This window comes from Amblyraja radiata, chromosome 3, assembly GCF_010909765.2.
Source record: "Amblyraja radiata isolate CabotCenter1 chromosome 3, sAmbRad1.1.pri, whole genome shotgun sequence".
Taxonomy (NCBI): domain Eukaryota; kingdom Metazoa; phylum Chordata; class Chondrichthyes; order Rajiformes; family Rajidae; genus Amblyraja; species Amblyraja radiata.
In genome coordinates this window covers 87,840,855-87,860,743 of record NC_045958.1, presented here as the reverse complement: position 1 = coordinate 87,860,743, position 19,889 = coordinate 87,840,855, and the positions used below count along the sequence as shown (strand labels likewise).

The following is a 19,889-nucleotide window of genomic DNA, read 5'->3' as shown; positions in this document are numbered from 1 at the left end:
TCAGATACAGCCGTCTGTCTTATAGAGGGCCTGTCCCACTGTACGAGGTAATTCAACAGTTCTCCCGAGTTTCCCCTGATTCGAACTCGGAGAATTACAGTAATAGCTGTTTGTAGGTACTCGGGGCTCTCGTGGACATTTTTCACAGTGCTGAAAAAACTTCACGAGTTACCGCGTTTCCCGAGTACCTGCCGTTAGCATTACGAGCCGCTACGAGACATCCACGAGCTCCGACGTAGCCACTCCGTACATTCTACGTGCTTACCACGAGTTTGATTTTTTTAAAACTCGGGAGAGTTCTTGAATTACCTCGTACAGTGGGACAGGCCCTTTAGGGTTATCTCTGGCAGAAGAGATCTCAATGGTCCAAGAAACTGAATCGCTCCCTGCACCAGCTCTTTAGCCATGGATTCATTTGTTCTATTCCTTCCCTCTTTAGTGCGTGGCACAGGAAGTCTTCACGAGATAATAACCCTGGAGGTCCTACTTTTTAACTTTTCGTTTAACTCCCGAAATTCACTTTGCAGGACCTCATTCCCTTTTCTACCTATGTCATGAGTGCCAATGTAGACAACAACCTCCAACAGCTTGTCCTGTTCCCTCCCTCTTAAGAATGTTCTCCAACTGCTAAGAGATCCTTGACCCTGGCATCAAGGAGGCAGCATGCTATCCTGAAGGCTCGTCTGTGGCCACAGCATCTCCTGTCTGCCTCTCTAACTACTGGGTTGCATATTACTATAGCTCTCCACCCTCTTCTGATGTGCATCAGAGCCAGTTGTGTCACAGCCTTGGCTGCTGCAAAATGACCACCTGACTAAAGCTGCTGTCTGTGATGCTCTCAGCACCACTGGCGCTCCACCACAACTTCAACTGCAGTTCCAGTTGCTTTCTGCAGCTAGTCAGGAGTTGTATCTGGACACACTTTTGGTAGATGAAGTCACCTGAGACACTGGAGGTTTCCCTGATCTCCCATGTTCTGCAGAAAATGCGTGCGACTGACTGCCAAACGTACACCCACAAAGAATTGAGAGTAAAGTAAAAGATCCTGCCATATTTTTCCTTTACAGTGCTTAGTCTCCTTGCTGAAGCTTTTCTCAACAAAACCTCGGCACTTCCACTGCGAACCGAGCACTTGAACCCGAAAACAGCGTCTCACAATGGCCCCTGCATTAGTGCTCAGCTCTTCCCCAATCAGCTCCTTAAGGGCCTGTCCCACCAGCATGCGATTGCATGCGTCTAGCGCGACCAAACGGAAGCAGAGATCACGCTGAGTTTGAGCTAAGTTCACGGTAAGTACGCGCAAAGTTCGCGCGCGACGTAATTTATGTCAAACTCACCAATCAGCTGGGCAGGAGGCGGGCCGACTGAATTTGGACGTCGCACGGCGTCGGGCGGTGACGTCATCGCGCAACGGCATGCCTGGCGGTGACGTCATCGCGCAACACCACGTGCGACGACGTCAAGACGCTGCGTACGGTGTTGAGATGCTGCGTACGGCCTCAATGCAGTTGTGGGCCGACAGGCTGTTGTCGCGTGGGATTTTCGAACAGTGCAAGATTTTTGGAGCCCCGCGTGATGTCGGGACCAGCCCCGCACAACTCCATACTCCTCAGCCGATCGAAGTGGGACCGGCCCCGCAAGGCCGTATGCCTCAAGCGACCACGTTTGGTCGCTCTTGACGCATGCAATCGCATGCTGGTGGGACAGGCCCTTTACACTCCTCGCCTGTGGTGCCGGTCAGTGATGGTGCAGAACAAGCTTTGCCAATATGGTGTCTCTTTTCGTGCCAATTTCCCAATCTACTTGGCTGTCAGCAATGTCAAAACTAAATGTTTTTAACATTCTGAAATCTTATAAAAGACCACTAAAAACATTACACTGATTGGATTTTTTGAATAATTGAAAGTTTTCTTAAAAAAGATCAACTCATCCCATCCCACCCCACCCAAATATAACTGGTTCCACATCTCCTCTGGTGAAATCAACAGAAAAGATTTATTTATCAGTCTAATCTGAGTAAAGGTTTTAGTGGATTCTTCATTGTAAGTGGGGAATCTGCATCTGTAAATTTTCTAAGAATTGTTTATTGTTGAAGAACTTTAAGGAAAATTCTCAAAAGATGATTGATCCATTGGAAATCATATAATTGGTGTCAGTTTTAAGGATAATTTCCAATATTTTTCACACATTCTTCAACTTAGAACATGCATTAAGAATCAATATTAGGATTTACTTGGAGACACAAAACTGCAGGAGTCTAGCAAGTTGCTGGAGGACCTTTGCCCAAGACTGTAAACATTTCAGAGAGTTGTGGATGTGGCCTAGTTCATCACGCAAACCAGCATCCCATCCATCAACTTTGCCTATCTTGTCTTATCAACTCTGTCTTGGGAAAGCAGCCAACATAATGAAGGAGTATTCACACCTTCGTAATTCCCTCTTCTCCTCTCTCCCGTTGGGCAGAATATACAAAAGATTGAAAGCATGTCCCACCAGATTCAGGAACAGTTCATACCCTGTTATCAGACGATTGAATGAGGGGTGGTATTCTGAACTCCCAACTTGCTTCATTGTGGCCAAGGACTTTTTTATCTGCACTTTTTCCGTAGCTGAAACACTAAAATGGTGTAATACTGTATTCTGCACTCTTGCACTTTTTTCTTTGTATTACCTGTTTTACTTGTGTGTGGCTTGATTGTATTCATGTATTGTATGATTTGACTGGACACCACGCAAACAAAGCTTGTCACAATATCACGTGGTCTGCCCTGTTTCGACGAATGCAATCAACCTGGCGTGCACAATCAAATAAGATCAATTAGAACAAGTTGTCCTACAACTTTAGGCTGTGCACGCCACACGCAAGAAGAAGAAGAAGACCTCTGTTTTTTGAGTGCCAGATATTTATTCCATGAGTCTTCAAGTTCAAGATCAAAGTTAACTTGGCTCTCATCTAAGTCCATAGCTCCCTGAAAGTGACAACACAAGTAGATAGTGATAAAAAAACAAATTGTATGCTTGCCTTCATCGGTTCAAGCATTGAGTATAGGAGTCGGGAAGTTATGTTGCAGCTTTATGAAACATTGATTAGTCTCCATTTGGAGTATTGTGTGCAGTTCTGGTCGCCCCATTACATGAAGGAAGCTTCGGAGAGGGCACAGAGGAGGTTTATCAGAATGCTCGTCTGGATTAGAGGGGATTAGCGACAAGGAAAGATTGGATAAACTTGGATCGTTTCCTCTGAAGCTTTGGAGTTGATAGAGGTATATAAAATGAAATATCTGTAGTGGCAGATTGTTATATCGTTCATGGAATTTTTCCTCTAGCCACTATGATTGAAGATAGGAGTAAGGAGATAGTTTCGTTACGCATCCACGAGCTCTCCACGAGACATTCAATGCCGTCGAAAGATAAATCTTCAAAACAGTCACTTAATTAATAGTTTCTTTATTGTCGTAGTAAAAACTGAGATATTCATCCAAACTTCTTGTTTAAGTACATTTTGATCTTACTCGTAGTCAAACATGTGCATGGTCAAACTCGTGCATGGTCGAAAGCTGTGACCTGCCCCCACGCTTCTTCAAGACTAAAACTAAAGACTACTAGTGCATCAGCGCAAGAATCCCAGCCGCAAACACCCCTCCGACTACAAAATAAATCCCACCCACATAATTACAGGCAGATAAAATTTAAAGGTAACTGGTTATAGGAGAAATATAGGTTATTAAAGTTGAATCTGAATCTGAATCTGAATCTTATAGTTTATAACATACTAAGTTCAGCTAAATGGCTACTACAATATCAGTGTATAGAATTTTTACAGGCACTGGGCCAGTATTCGCTGGGGTTTAAAGGGACCTCATTAAAACTTACCAAATAGTGAAAGGCCTGGATAGAGTGGATATGGGGAGGATGTTTCTACTAGTAGGAGATTCTAGAACCAGAGGGCACAGCCTTGGAATAAAATGTGTATCTTTCGAAAGGAGATGCAGAGGAATTTCTTTCATCAGAGGACGGTAAACCTGTGGAATTCATTGCCACAGATGGCTGTGGAGGCCATGTCATTAGGTATTTTTAAAGTGGAGACAGTTTCTTGACTAGTAAGGGTATAAAAGGTTATGGGGAGATGGCAGGTGAATGGGGTTGAGAGGGAAAGGTATATCAGCCATGCTTGCATGGTGGCGTAGACTCCAAGGGCTGAATGGCCTAATTCTGCTCTTATGACTGATGAGTGACGAAAGGGTAGACAGACATTACTTTTTCCTCAGAGTGGAAATGTCAAAGACTAGAGGACAGATCTTTAAGGTTAGAGGGGGAAAGTTTAACGGAGATGTGAGGGGCAGATGTGAGGCCTGGAACGCACTGCCAGGAATGGTGGTGGCAGCAGCTACGATAGTGTCATTTAAAAGCCTTTTAGATCGGTCTGTGAAGCGTGGAGGAATATGTTGCACATGCAGACAAGAGATTAGTTGAATTTGGCACAAACATTGTGGGCCAAAAGGCCTGTCCCTGTGCTGTACTGTTTAATCTTACTTCAAGAGGCTAATCATTCCAAGAATGAACATGGTGAAACTTCTCTGTGCTGTCAACAAAACAAAAATATCTCTCCTTGCATAAGGAGACCAAAATGTGTGCTATACTCCAGGTTCAGAAATACCAATGCTCATACCAACACATATTAGAGAATTGTTTAGTTGTGCAGCACGCAAACAGGCTCTTTGGCCTACCAATTCCATGCTGTGCATCAAGCACCCGATTATACCAATCCCATTTTTACTCTTCCCGCATTTCCATCAATTCCTCACAGATTCTAAGGTCGGCTATACTAGGCCAATTAGTGATTAATTAACCCATGCATTTTAGCAGTATGGAAGGGATTTGGAGGAAACTGATATAGTAAGAGGGAGAATGTGCAAACCACACAGATCGAGCCAAAAGTCAATGGGCTGTGAGGCAGCTACTCTAATAGGAAGGAATGGAGGTGGAAGGGTGAAATAAGTGGGTGTGGAGGTGGGGCACATGGAGGGGGGTAGTGGATTATTGGAGGTTACCTAAAATGTGAAATTTCAATAATCATACCGTTGGGTTGCAACTACCCAAGTGGAAAATGTGATGTTGTTCCTCCAGTTTGCATGGGGCCTCACTGGCATTTTTACAGTCTCGCATTCCGGTTGCCTCATTACTACCTGTCGCTATCTGCTAATTTTATATCTCACGTAAGAGGATACAAGACCTCTCAGTGCAATGGTATTTGTATTTCCCCACATTCGCCTAATTTATGCCTGCTAAATCTATCCTTGTTGGGGCTGGTAGGGGTGCCCATGGCTACACTTTTGACTTGAAAAAAGTGAGAGAAGTCAAAAGAGAAGTTGTTGAGACCAGTGACAAGTTCCGCAACCAACACTCCTGCCAGGCGGAGGAGAGTGTTAATTGAGGAGAACCAATTGGGTCTCTGTTCAAAGAAAAACCTTGGGGCCCCAAGTGTTGTAGAGCAGAGAGATCTAGGGTACGGATACATGTACAGTTGTACAAGACATTGGTGAGGCCACATTTGAATTGTGTTCTGTTTTGGTCACTCTTTGATATGAAAGATGTTGTTAAGCTGGAAAGGGTGCGGAGATGATTTATGAGGATGGTGCTATGACTTGAGGGCCTGAGCCATAGGGAGAGGTTCAGCAGCCTAGTACTTTATTCCTTGGAGCGCAGGAAGTTGAGGGGTGATCTTATAGAGGTGTTCAAGATTATGAGGGGAATAGATAGGGGAGATGCACATAATTTGTTTGCCCATAGTAGGGAAATCAAGAACCAGAAGAGGAGGTTGAGGCATATACTATCTCAACATTTAAATAACATTTGGACAGGTACACTAATGGGCCAAACGCAGGCAAGTGGGACCAATGTAGATGGGGCGTGCTGGAGGTGTGGACAAGTTGAGCCAAAGGGCCTGTTTCCATGCTGTATGACTAATCAATGATTATTTAGAATTATGAAGTATCTCCTTAAAGGTCTGTCATAGTTTATCTACAGCCTTACCATTTAACCTTTTTCCAGTTGACTTTGGCTAATGCTCCTTTCATACCTTTTGCAGTTTCTTTTAAATTTAGCATGTTAATTTCAGACCCATGTTTCTCACTCTCAAACTGAATGTGAAATTCTGGCATGTTATGATCACTATTCCCTGGTTGATTTTTTATGAGATCATTTATTAATAAGGCCTCATGTTATAGGACCAGATTTAAAATTGCCTTTTCCCTGGTTGAATTTCAAAGGTTCAAAGGTTCATTTATTGTCACATACACCTTTTGGTGTAGTGAAATTCAAGTTGCCATTGCAGCGCATTAAAAAGAATACAAACATAACAATAATATAGAAATGTAAACATAAAAACATCCCCCCACAATGGTTCCCACTGTGAGGGAAGGCACAAAGTCCAGTCCCCATCCCATGTCCACCCATAGTCGGGCCTATTGACGCCTCCGCAGTCGCCGCTACGGGGGCCGATGTTACAGGCCCTTCTCGCTGGGTGATTGTGCTCTGGCGTCGGGAGAACCCTCCCAGCGGCTTGGGATGCCTGGAACGGCCGCATCCATTACCGGAGACCGCGGCTTCCGAAGCCAACAGGCCGCGCTGGACTGAGCTACACCACTGGCAATCTCGGCGAGAGATCCCAGGCTCCTCGATGTTTACGGTCAGCGCCGCCGCCCGCGGCTGGCCGCTCCACAGTCGCGCAGCTCCGCGATGTTTTCAGCTCTAGCGCGGCGACCCGGGCAAGGCATCACCCGCCCTGCTCTGCGATAGCGCTCCAGCGCTGTGCCGCCGCCAAAGCCGTGGTTCTGGCCGGTCCCGTCAGAAAACCCCGCTCCGGACCCCGATGGAAGGCCGCGAGGACCGGTCGAAGTTGCTGCTCAGAGGAAAGCTGCCTCGCCGACCAGGTGGGACTGAGAAATACAGTTTCCCCCTTCCCCCTCCCCACCCCTCAAATAAAAAAGATTAAAACCTCCAACACAAAACACTTTAACTCACTAAAAAAAAAAAAAAAAGAGATGAAAAGACGGAGAGCTGCAGGCTGGGCAGCTATACCCATACAGGACGGCGCCCCCTAACTCGTCTTCAGGCTGGGAGAAATGTCTTGTCCCAAAAAACTGTTCTAAGTACATTCCATGAACTCATTCTCCATTTTATCTTTGTCAGTTTGATTTGCCCAATGCTTAATAAGATTAAAGGTAGACACAAAATGCTGGAGTAACTCAGCGGGTGAGGCAGCATCTACGGAGAGAAGGAATGGGCGACATTTCGGGTCAAGACCCTTCTTCAGACTGATGTCAGGGGAGAAGGCGAGGCAAAGAAAGAATGTAGACAGAGACAGTGGGACGTGGGATAACTGGGAAGGGGAGGGCTTGGACATAGAAAGCAGGGGCTACCTGGTTAGAGAAGTCAATGTTCATACCGCTGGGGTGTAAACTACCCAAGCGAAATATGAGGTGCTGTTCCCCTAATTTGCGCTGGGCCTCATTCTGACAATGGAGGAGGCCCAGGACAGAAAGGTCAGATTTGGAATGGGAGGGGAAGTTGAAGTACTGAGCAACCGGGAGATTTGCTTGGTTAAGACGGGCTGAGCGGAGGTGTTCAGCCAAACGATCGCCGAGCCTGCGCTTGGTCGCGCCGATGTAGAGAAGTTTACACCTGGAACAGCGGATGCAGTAGATGAGGTTGGAGGAGGTGCAAATGAACCTCTGCCTCACCTGGAAAGACTGATTGGGTTCTTGGATGGAGTTGAGGGGGGAGGTAAAGAGATAGGTGTTACATCTCCTGTGGTTGCAGGGGAAAGTACCTGGGGAGGGGGTAGTTTGGGTGGGAAGGGACGAGTTGACCAGGGAGTTATGGAGGGAACAGTCTCTGCGGAAAGTAGAAAAGGGTGGAGATGGGAAAATGTGGCCAATAGTGAGATCCCGTTGGAGGTGCGAAAATGTTGGAGAATTATATGCTGTATGCGACGGCTGATGGGTGGAAGATGAGGACAAGGGGTGCTCTGTCCTTGTTCCGAGTGAGGGGAGTGGGAGTAAGAGCGGAGCTATGGGATATCGAGGAAACCCTAGTGAGAGCCTCATCAATAATGGAAGAGGGGAACCCCCGTTCCCTAAAGAATGAGGACATCTCCGATGCCCTGGTATGGAAAACCTCATCCTGGGCACAGATGTGGCGTAGACGGAGGAATTGGGAGTAGGGAATAGAGTCTTTACAAGAAGCAGGGTGAGAAGAAGTGTAGTCAAGATAGTTATGGGAGTCAGTAGGTTTGTAATAAATGTCAGTCAATAGTCTGTTTCCTGTGATGGAGACGGTGAAATCTGGAAACGGTAGGGAGATGTCGGAGATAGTCCAAGTGAATTTGAGTCCAGGATGGAAATTAGTAGTGACGCTGATGAAGTCATAAGATTAACTTCCAGCTGTTGATTTATTAATTGTACAGTTGACAGCCTAGTTGTAATAGTCAGGAGTAGGTTAATCAATGAGATATGCAACATTTCATAACGAGTACAGAAAGAGTCTGACTAATTGCTGACTATTCTCCTGTCTCAAGGGAAAAGCAGAAAACTGAAGCCAAGGACAGAAAGGTTTTAGACATTCTCCAAGTTAAGGACGACAAGATTTTGGAACTTGAGCAGGTAAGAATATTGAAATATCTGTTTCATATCTTGAATACAGAAATAATCACAAGCTGCTTATCTGTTGAAGAATATATAATATTGTTTTGTGGAAATTGTGTGTTTGATGATGTTCCTAGGTACTTGGCTGCAGCAAACCTAAATCTGGATAACTTGAACCACACTAAGGCCTCAGCACTCTTTTTTTCACTTTCAATTATATTGTTTATATAAAATGCCGGCAATGGGATTTCATGGCATTGAGTGCAAAAATATATTAAAAGGTGTGAATGTCTCTGAACAGTGGCATGCAACTTCAAACATCCCATTGATATCAGCAACTTATTTTTTGTAGCCATAGGGCACAAGACATAGGAGCAGAATTTGGCCATTCGGTGCATCGAGTCTTCTCCGCCATTCAATCATGACTGATCTATATTTCCCTTTCAACCCCATTCTCTTGTCTTCTCCCTGTAACCCTTGACACACTTCCGAATCAAGAAACTATCAATCTCTGCCTTAAAAATACCCAATTTCTTGGTCTCCACAGTTGCCTGTGGCAATGAATTCCACAGATTTACCACCTCTGGCTAAATAAATTCATCCTCATGTCCATTTTGAAGGTACGTCCTTTTATTCTGAGGCTGTGCCCTTTAATCCTGAACTCTCGCATCACTGGAAACATTATTTCCATGTTCATATTCACTCTATCTAGTCCTTTCATTATCTGGTAGGTTTCAATAAGATTCCCCCATATCCTTCTGAACTTCAGCAAGTACAGGCCCAGAACATTCACACTCTCCTCATACATTAACTCAATCATCCCTGTGATCATTCTCGTAAACCCTCCTCTGCAGCTTCTCCAAAGCCAGCACCTCCTTCCTCTGATATGGGGCCCAAAACTGCTTACAATATTTTAAATGTGGTCTCACCAGTGCCTGATAAAGCCCCAGCATGACATCCTTGCTTTTATATTCTATCTCAACCTCATTCTCAACTCCCTCTAAACCTCATGCTCCTGCCTTCTCTCCATACCCCTGACACCCTTACTACTCAAGAATCTGTCAATCTCTGCCTTACGAATATTAATTGACTGCCTCCACAGGCATCTGTGGCAATGAATTCCATAGATTCACCACCCTCTGACTAAAGAAAATCCTCTTCATCTTCTTTCTAAAGGCACATTATTTTATCCTAAGGCTATGGCCTCTGGTCGTAGACACTCCCACCAGTGTAAACATCCACATTCATTCTATCCTGGCCTTTCACTATTCTAGACTGCAATTGGAGAATTGTGAGCAGTTATGGGACCTATATCTAAGGTCCCCTCTCATTCTTCTAAACGTCAGTGAGTACATGTCCAGTGCCTTCAAGTGCTCATCATATATTAATCCAGTCATTCCTGGGATCAATCCCATAAACCTCCTCTGGATCCTCTCCAATGCCAGCACATCCTTCCTCAGATATAGGTCTGCTCACAATTCTCCCATTGCATTCTGACCAGTGCCTTATAAAGCCTCAGCATTATATCCCAGTTTTTGTATTCTAGCCCTCTCAAAATAAATGCTAGCCTTGCATTTGCCTTCCTTACCTACCGATTCGACTTGCAAATTAACTTTTTGGGAACCCTGCACCAGCACTCCCACGTCCGTTTGTGCCACCGATTTATGAATTCTCTCTCCCATTTAGAAAATAGTTTATGCCTTTATTCCTACGACCAAAATGCATGACCCCACACTTTGTTACGCTGTATTTCATCTGCCACTTCTCAGCCCACTCTCCCAACCTCTCCAAGTCCTTCTGCAGAGCCCCGACTTTCTCTACACTTCTGCCTCTCTACCTATCTTCATATTATCTGCAAACCTGGCCACAAAGCCTTCAATTCCCTCATCTAAATCATTGATATGGATTGCTATAAAGTTCTGTCGTGAAGAGTAGCAGCCCCAGAACCGACCCCTGTGAAACACCGCCTGGAACCACCCCTGACTGTAGAGATTTTTGAAAGATCATAACTAATTCCTCCACAATCTCCAAATACATAGAAGTCTAGCATAGGAATAGCCCACCTTACCCTTTAAACCTCCTCGCCATTCAATACAATCATGGTATTTGTGCCTCAGGCCTCATCTCTTCTTTGGTATTAGCCTCACATTACCTCACCACCAACACCGCTGCGCTGGTCAAGAAGGCACTGCAACGACTGTTCTTCCTGAGAACATTGAAAAAGACTGGTCTGCCCCAACAGCTGCTGACAACCTTCTACCGTTGCACCACAGAGAGCATACTAACATATGTCATCTCTGTGTGGTATCTCAGCTGCACGGGGGCAGAGAGGAGAGCTCTTCAGCGCATCGTCCACAGAGCGCAGAAGATTATTGGGACACAGCTACCAGCCTTGGAGGGCATCTACTAACACGGTTTCTCAGGAAGGCCGTCACACCCTTGTAATAGTCTGTTCGAACTCCTACCTTCCGGCAGACGTTACAAGGCCTTCTACGCCCGCACCTCCAGACTCAGGAACAGCTCCATCCCCAGAGTTATAGCTGCTCTGAACCGGCCCTGCTGAGTGCCTCCCACCCCGCATGAACTGTCTCCCCCAGATGGTCACGTCGCACATCGACCCGGCACAGACCCGGCACTTTAGACTGTTTTACTGTTCTTTTTTTATAAACCATGTTTCTCGGGGTATCTAAATGTTATTAGTTGTTTGAGTTATGACATCGGATGGAAGCTGCATACCAAATCTCGTTGCACCTATGTGCAATGACAATAAAATATATTATTATTATTATTATTATTATTATTATTATTATTATTAAATACCTCTAGTGAGGCAAATATTAAGCAGTGCAGCACACAAACAGGCCGTTCAGCCCACAATGTTTGTGTCAAACATGATACCAAATTAAACTAATCTCTGTCTCCACGTAATCCATATCCCTCCATCATATCTATATACTTTTAAAACTCTGTGTGTGTGTGGGTGTACGGCATCCTGCCTTTGATTCGTTACTCCGCGAAAACTAGACGCAAAAACGGCGAGATTTTTACCATTTCGCTAACGATTTTACTTTTACATTCGCATATCCACTCATTAAATTTGGTCATTTTTCTGTACACATTTTCAATAAAATATATATATATACCCCCCCCCGCCCAACTCAGTCATTTTTCGCCTCCCGCTGGCCACCTTCTTATTGCGTGCCCCGCGCGACGATAACTGCTGCTGCCGCCCGGCCCCCCCCCCCCCCCCCCCCCCCCCCCCCGGCCCGGCTCTGTCACGCTGGTGGAAGCTACAATCGTCTGGTCCCCTCGCTGCTTTTCGCCGTCCTCAGATCACTCCATGCCTCGCTGGCGGCCCGCAGGCTCACTCGGGACCACGCCCGCCCGCCCAATCCACCCTCCCCGTACTTGTGGTCTGAAGCGTTCGGAGAATCGGTCCTCTTGACGACCCGGAGATAACCAGCTGGCTCCGGGGGTACGGAGAGGATGCTCTGAGGATGCGAGGCCATGGAGCTGAGGCTCACTCTGAGGCCGACGGCTGCTGGGCGGCCCTACCCTCTCCTCCCTGCCTTCTTCCCCCCCTCCCTTCTCCCCCCCCACCTCCTTCTCCCCCCCCCACCCTTCTCACCCCCCCCCTTCTCCGTCCCCCTTCTCCCCCCCTTCTCCCCCCTCCCATCTCTCCCCCTCTCTCCCCCTCTCTGGTTTTAGTTGCAAAGGTTCTAATAGGCACCTTATCAAATCTCTTCAAAAATTGACATAATGTAGAAACTGGATTTTATTATACACTGATTAAAAATATTGCTTTTCTCGAAAAACATATTTTCAGCTTTTTAATTTAACTTGACCTCGAAAAACCTTCATTGTAAGTCATAGAATCATACAACATGGAAACAGGCCTGACCAAAATGTCCCATCTACACTGGTTCCTCCTGCCCACTTTTGGCCCATATGCCTCCAAACCTTTCCTATCCATGTACCTATCCAAATGTATTTTAAATGTTGTCATTGTACTTGTCTCAACTACCCCCTCTGGCAGTTCATTTCATATATCCACCACCCTTTGTGCAAAAAAAGTTACTCCTTGGGTCCCTATCTTATCTGAAAATAACAGACATTTTTCTATTTTCAAAAGTCTTTTTTTTTAAATAATATTTTTATTAGAAGCAATGTACTGTAGTATAAACCGTGACATATGACAAAATACATTTATTGTACCTTCCATTTTAATTTGACAAAAATGAAATAGAAAGAGAGAGAAAGAGCAAGAAAGAGAGAGAGTGAAAGAGCTGGTGAATGTGTAAACCCCTAAACTACCACAGAGTGTAGTCGCAGAGTGAATAAGTAAAAACTTGAAAAAAAAAAAAGTAAAAAGACAAAAACGAAAAATAATAAAAAGAAAAAAAATGAAAAAAAACGTGTTGATATACCTACTACGTTTCTCACCACACCCATCACCCTGTCCGTAAATCAGTTTATTTCCGAAGTTGTGTTGCACCATATTATGCTTGTAATGAATCAATGAAAGGAGACCATATCTTTAAAAATTGCTCTGATTTTCCTGCTAAGTCGAGTCTCATATCTTCAAGATGTAGCGTCTCAGACATGCTTGTGATCCACATTTTAAGAGTTGGGGTGGATGCGTTTTTCCAAAATTTAAGTGTGTTTTTTTGCCATTATCAGGCCATAATTGAGGAAACATCTTTGAAAATATTGATAGCTCAGAGCAGGCTCCTGTTATTCCAAAAATAATAAATGTTGTCATTATACCTGTCTCAACTACATCCTCAGGCAGTTCGTTTCATATATCCACCACCCTTTGTGCAAAAAAGTTACTCCTTGGGTCCCTATTAAATCTTATCTGAAAATAACTGAGAGACATTTTTCTATTTTCAAAAGTCAAGGAGAGAGTGGGTGAGCAGCCATTTTGGGAGAAGAGAAATCAATTTTGAAAAATGAGCAGGAGAGGAAGTTTTTAAGAAGGAGCTGCAGATGCTGGAAAATCGAAAGTAGACAAAAATGCTGGAGAAACTCAATAGGTGAGGCAGCATCGATGAAGCGAAGGAAATGGGCAATATTTTGGATTGAGACCCTTCTTTAGACTAATGTGAGGGTGGGGGGCTGGAAAAAGAAAGGAAGAGCAGAGACAGTGGGCTGTGGGAGAGCTGGGAAGGGGAGGGGAAAGAGGGAGAAAGCAGGGACTACCTGAAATTGGAGAAGTCAATGTTCATACCGCTGGGGTGTAAACTACCCAAGCAAAATATGACATGCTGCTCCTCCAATTTACTGTGGGCCTCACTCTGGCCATGGAGGAGGCACAGGACAGAAAGGTCGGATTCGGAATGGGAGGGGGAGTTGAAGTACTGAGCCACTGGGAGATCAGGTTGGTTATTGCGAACTGAGTGGAGGTGTTGTGCAAAGCGATCACCAAGCCCGCCGTTGGTCTCACTGAGGATGATCATACGCTGAATAATCCAACCAGAATTTTGTTTGGAAGTGGAAAGAAATAATAGAAATTGCATTCATTGCTACATGTAAAAGGAGATGAGATACTGTATTATAATTTTGCTGCATGTCATTGTGGCATATATCTTGATTGGTGAATCTGTTTAGTTTGTGACTATTTGAAATAACATGTGAATGCTTCATTGACCATAATTCTTACTGGTAACTACGCACTTCGTCCGAGCACATTATCGCACCTGTCATGCAAGCCGTCTTGAATGACCACCTAAACTGTCATTTGGCAACCTAAAAAGCTGCCTAGGTTGCCCGACTGGCAACAGGAAAAAAAGTTAAGCGAGAGCCCTGCGTGACAGAGCTATCTCCTGTCCCACTTTTGCCCTCCTGATTTCCTTTTTTAGCTTGTTCTTCAGTTCCTGAAACCCCTCCAGGGATACACTTGATCCCATCTGCTTATACCTGCCCCATGCCTCCTTCTTACTCTTGACCAGAGCCTCAATTTCCCTCGTCATCCAAGCCTCCTTTTGCTTATCTGCTTTGCTCCTCACTTTATCAGGAACATGCATGTCCTGGACTCTTGTCAGCAAACTTTTAAAAACATCTCACTTTCCTGATGTTCCTTTTCCATCAAACAACCTACTCCAATCAACTTGAGCGAGTTTCTGTCTTGTACCATCAAAGTTGGCCTTGCCACAATTTAGAATTTTAATTTGTATGCCAGCCCAGTCACTATCCATAACTATCTCAAACCAAATAGAAGGTGGTCGCTGGTCCCAAAAGGCTTGTCCAAGAACACTTCATCCACTTGCCTCTTCCAATTTTCCTAGATCAAACTTTGCCCTCGCCGTGTGGGGCCCTCTACATATTGCTGGAGGAAACTTTCATGAACACATTTGACAAATCCCATCTAAACCTATGACATTCCTAGTCAATATTAGGATAGTTAAAATCTCCTACTATTTAGACCTACAGCTGCCTGCAATCTCCTGGCATATTTGCTCTTCTAGTTCCCGTTGACCATCTGGGGGCCTGTTGTGCACTCCCAACAACGTGATCATCCCTTTCTTGTTCCTCTGCTCACTCATATAGCCTCACTCGACGATCCGTCCATAATGTCCTCTCTGACCACTGCCGTGACATCCTCCTAAACCAATAACGTAACCCCCCCCATTTACGCTCACAGCTGTCTCTCCTGAAGCACCTGTACCCTGGAACATTGAGCTGCCAGTCCTGCCCCTTTCTTAACCAGGCATCTGTAATGGTCACAACGTCCCAGTTACATGTACCTATCCATGCCCTTAGTTCATCTGCCTTACTCGTCAGTCCTCTTGTGCAATTTAAACCAACATTCCCTGCCATTCTCCTGCCTATTCTGTCCACTAAACCTTCTCCCGTCACCCTCCTTACCAACTTCTAACCTCTCACCTGACTTGGTCCTGTGTAGGATCCCACCCCCCTGCCAATCTAGTTTAAACCCACCCATGTAGCAGTAGTGAATCTGCCTGCCAGGATATTGGTACGCCTTAAGTTAAGGTGCAACCAGCACCTCTTGTGCATTTTGCCTTCTTCCCCAGAAGAGATCTCAATGATCTTGAAATCTGAATCCCTGCCTCCTGCACCAATTCCTCAGCGACACATTCATCTATCTTCCTGGTCGTGCCCTCACTAACACGTGGCACTGAAAGTAATCCACAGATCCGTACCCTGGAGGTACTGCTTTTTGTCTTTTGCCCAACATGCACAACGACTTCCGGCTACTCCCACTCCCCCTTGAGGATGTCATGTAGCTGCTCCGTGACGTCTTGGACCCTCATCCCAGAGTCTCGACTGCTGCAGCAGAATCATCTGCCTGCACCCCTAATTATAGTCACCTCCCACTATGGCTCTACCTGACGTCGCCCTTCTCTGTTGAGCCTCAGTGCCAGGGTTGGTGTCACGGCCCTGCCTGCTTCTGCTGCTCAACCTTGATGCGTCGTTTTCCTCCCCCCCCCCCCTGGACAGTACCCAAGAGGTTGTACCTGTTTTGAAGGGGGATGGCCACTGGGGTCACCTGCACTCCATGTCTAATTCCCTTCCTCCTGGACCTTTGGTGTGACCTTGTTAGATATCCTGTCCAAGAAGCTCTAATTTTCGCGGGCTTCATCCAACTGCTGCTCCAGTTAACGCAGTCTTTAAGGAGCTGCACCTGGCCACAATTCCCACGTGTGTAGTCATTAGGTGTACCAGCAGTTTCACTGACTTCCCACATCCTGATGAACTAATGGGGTATGGTCTCATTGTTGGTGAGGAATGAAATCCAATCCTTAGCAAGGAACGACATAGGATCAGAAGATGTAGAATCTTTGTGGGTAAATTTTGGTGGGTAAAGAAGGGCTCGACGGTGCACTTTGCAAGTCGGGAGTGGCGTTGGAAGCCGGGTCTCGAAATGGCCGTTGGAGACTGCAAGCTGGAGATTCACATTCAGTTTACATTTTAAATTTGTTTTATTTATGTTTTGGGCACTCCATGGTGCTTTAGAGAAACGGGAAGGGTGTAATTAGCAGGCCAGGGGTGTATTGTCCTTTCATTATCACGTGACCTTTGTTAGTCCAGAAAAATGGATAATCCAGAAAGGCTCTGGAACCAAGGGTGCTGGAAAAAATGTGTTCAACCTGTATTATGGAATTCAACCTGCAGTTGCAAGGGAGAAGCTGAAATCTGATCTATTGGTATTAGTGTTGAGTAAAGGTAACTACAGAGGCATAAAGGAGGAGCTGGGAAAAGTTTATTGGAAGTGGGTTCCTAGCAAGAATGACGGTGGAGCAGCAACGGCAGGAGTTTCTGGGAGTAATTCAGATGACGCAGGACTTTTTCATCTCAAAGAGGAAGAAACGTACTTGGGGGAGAATTAGGCCACCCGGGCTCACAAAAGAATTCAAAATAAAAGCAAAAGAGAAGGCATAGATTTTGGCAATGATTAATGGAATGCTAGAGGATTGGGAAGCTTTTAAACAGAAGGCAACCAAAAAAGGAATAGGGGGAGAAAAAATGAAATATGAAGGTAAACTACCCAATAATATAAAAGAGGATACTAAAAGTTTTTTATGGAGTGAACATTGGACCACACGGAAAAGATTCTGGAGAAGTAGTTATGGGGAACAAAAAAATGGCAGACAAACTATAAGTTTTTTGCATCAGACTTCACAATGCAAGAGAGTCAGGGGGCAGATGTGAGTACAGTCGCTATTACTAAAAAAATACGTTGAAAGGTCTGAAGGTGGATACGTCACCTGGACCAGATGGACTGCACCCCACGGTTCTGTAAAAGGTAGCTGTAGAGGTTGTGGAGGCATTAGTAGTGATCTTTCAAGAATCACTAGAGTCAGGAATGGTTTTGGAGGACTGGAAAATAGTAAATGTCACTCCACTATTTAAGACGGTAGAGAGGCAAAAGAAAGGAAATTATAGACCAATTAGCCTGACTTCAGTGGTTGGTTAGATCTTGGTTAGTCCATTATTAAGGTTGAGGTTTTGGGGTACTTAGAAGCACCTGATAAAATAAGCCATAGTCAGCATGGTTTTGCTCAGGGGAGATCTTGCCTGACAAATATGTTGGAATCCTTTGAGGAAGTAAGGAACAGGATGGACGAAGAAGTGTCAGTAGATGTTATTTACTTAGATTTTCAGAAGGCCTTCGATAAGGTGCTGCATGTGAGGCTGCTAAACAAGATAGGAGCCCAAGGTATTAGAGGCAAGATACTGACTTAGATATAAGATTGGCTGATTGGCAAAGGCAAAGAGTGAATAAATGGGGCCTTTTCTAGTTGACTGGAGCTGTTCTGCAAGGGTCGGTGTTGGGTCCGCAACTTTTCACGTTATATGCTAATGACCTGAATGATAGCATCAATGGCTTTGTGGCCAACTTTGCGGATGATACAAAGATAGGTGGCAGGGCAGGTAGTGTTGAAGAATCAGGGAGTCTGCGGAAGGTTAGGCAAAGATGTGGCAGATGGAAAAGAGCATGCACTGTGGTGGAAACAAAGGTATAAACTATTTTCTAAATGAATAGAGGATTCAGAAATCGGAGATGCAAAGGGACTTGAGAGTGCTGGTGTAGGATTCCCAAAAGGTTAATTTGCGGATTGAGCCAGTAATAAGGAAGGCACCATCCCCTTCAGATTGAGGGGAGTAGAATATAAAAGCAAGTATGTAATGCTGTGGTTTTTAAGGCTCTGGTCAGACGGGATCTGGAATATTGTGTGCAATTTTGGGACCCATATCTGGGGAAGAATGTGTTGGTGTTGGAGAAGGTACAGAGGAAATTTATGAGAATGATCCTGGAGATTATTGGGTTAACATATTAGGAATGGTTGATGGCTCGAGATTGATGAGGGGATCTCTGAAACCTACTGCATATGTAAGGCTTAGATAGAGTGGATGTGGAGAGGATATTTTCATTAATGGGGGGGAGGGGGCGGGAGTCGAGCACCAGAGGGCACAGCCGCAGAACAAATGGATGTACCTTTAGAATAGAGATGAGGAGGAATTTATTTTGCCAGAGGGTGATAAATTTGTGGAATTCCTCCAACAGATGGCCGTTGAGGCCAAATCGTTTGAGTATTGATTGATTAGGGTGTCAAAGGTTAGGGGAGAACGCAAGAAACGGGGTTGATAGTGAAAAACATATCAGCCTTGGTCGAATGGCGGAGCAGACTTGATGGGCCGAATGGGCTAATTCTGCTCCTTTGTTTTATGATCTTATAAATAAACAATTAGTGCTGTGCAATTGTGATCGTGCTTTGAACAATTATATTGTGTATTTCGACAAATAAGTTTGAACTGAAACTTAAATTATAACTACACTTCAAGTAATTTCATGCACCATTTTAACTTAGTTTGCTAATTGTGCCCAAAGTGGGAACTTCAGGTAAGTCTAACCATGCGTGGAAGTTCAAAGGCTCTGTTTAATTAGGAAGTTCACATGATTGACCAAGCTGATTGCCTCTCCATGTTTCTGTTACCTTTGGAATGTCTCTGGTGTCTAAGCATTGCTTGTGTTTGTTGCATCAATTGGAGAACATGGGCTTGAAATCACAATTTGCCACTCAGTAACCCGATGTGTCAGTGCTTGAATATTTTTTATTTTCAGTGCCCATACACATTTTATAAAGTGTTTTTCATCATTTGATATGTGTCCAGGTTTCTGATCAATGGGGCAGTATGGTCATTATTTTGATGCTGCTTATATGATTTTGTTGCACCTAAGTTAATTTTATTCATTGCTTAGTTCATTGTTTGTTGTTTTTTAATGTGTATTCTTTGTTTAGGTTTTCTGTGAAGTACTGCAAAATGTTATCATCACAAACATGATCATGGAAATACATTATATTTAAGAAAGAACTGCAGAATGCTGGAAAAATCGACGGTGGACAAAAATGCTGGAGAAACTCAGCGGGTGAAGCAGCATCTATGGAGCGAAGGAATAGGTGGCTTTTCGGGTCGAGACCCTTCTTCACACACTTCGTATGAAGAAGAGTCTCGACCCGAAACATCACCTATTCCTTCACTCCATAGATGCTGCCCCACCCACTGAGTCTCTCCAGCATTTTTGTCTACCATGGAAATACATTAGGTGGAATGCATATGCAAGCCAACTTATTTGCCCTGGCTTAGTTTTCTAGTAAAGTTTTTATTCAAAATATGATTTATGTAAAAAGGGCAATTTATAGATTTGCAATGCAGAATGCCATTTATTCTGACATGATTCCTGGTTTTTCACCCAAGAACCTTTATTTAATTAGCATT

At 44.7% G+C, this 19,889-nt stretch overlaps 1 protein-coding gene across 6 annotated transcripts in view; it reads left to right on the top strand.

Moving 5' to 3' along the window:
• The window catches only part of cntln (centlein), a 392,762-nt gene that overhangs the window by 38,584 nt on the left and 334,289 nt on the right, over positions 1–19,889 (top strand). For all 6 annotated transcript variants that reach the window (XM_033018258.1, XM_033018259.1, XM_033018260.1 and 3 more), the window contains exon 4: positions 8,579–8,663. In XM_033018258.1, the coding sequence (XP_032874149.1) occupies positions 8,579–8,663 (85 nt within the window). The remainder of the gene's footprint in view (positions 1–8,578; positions 8,664–19,889) is intronic.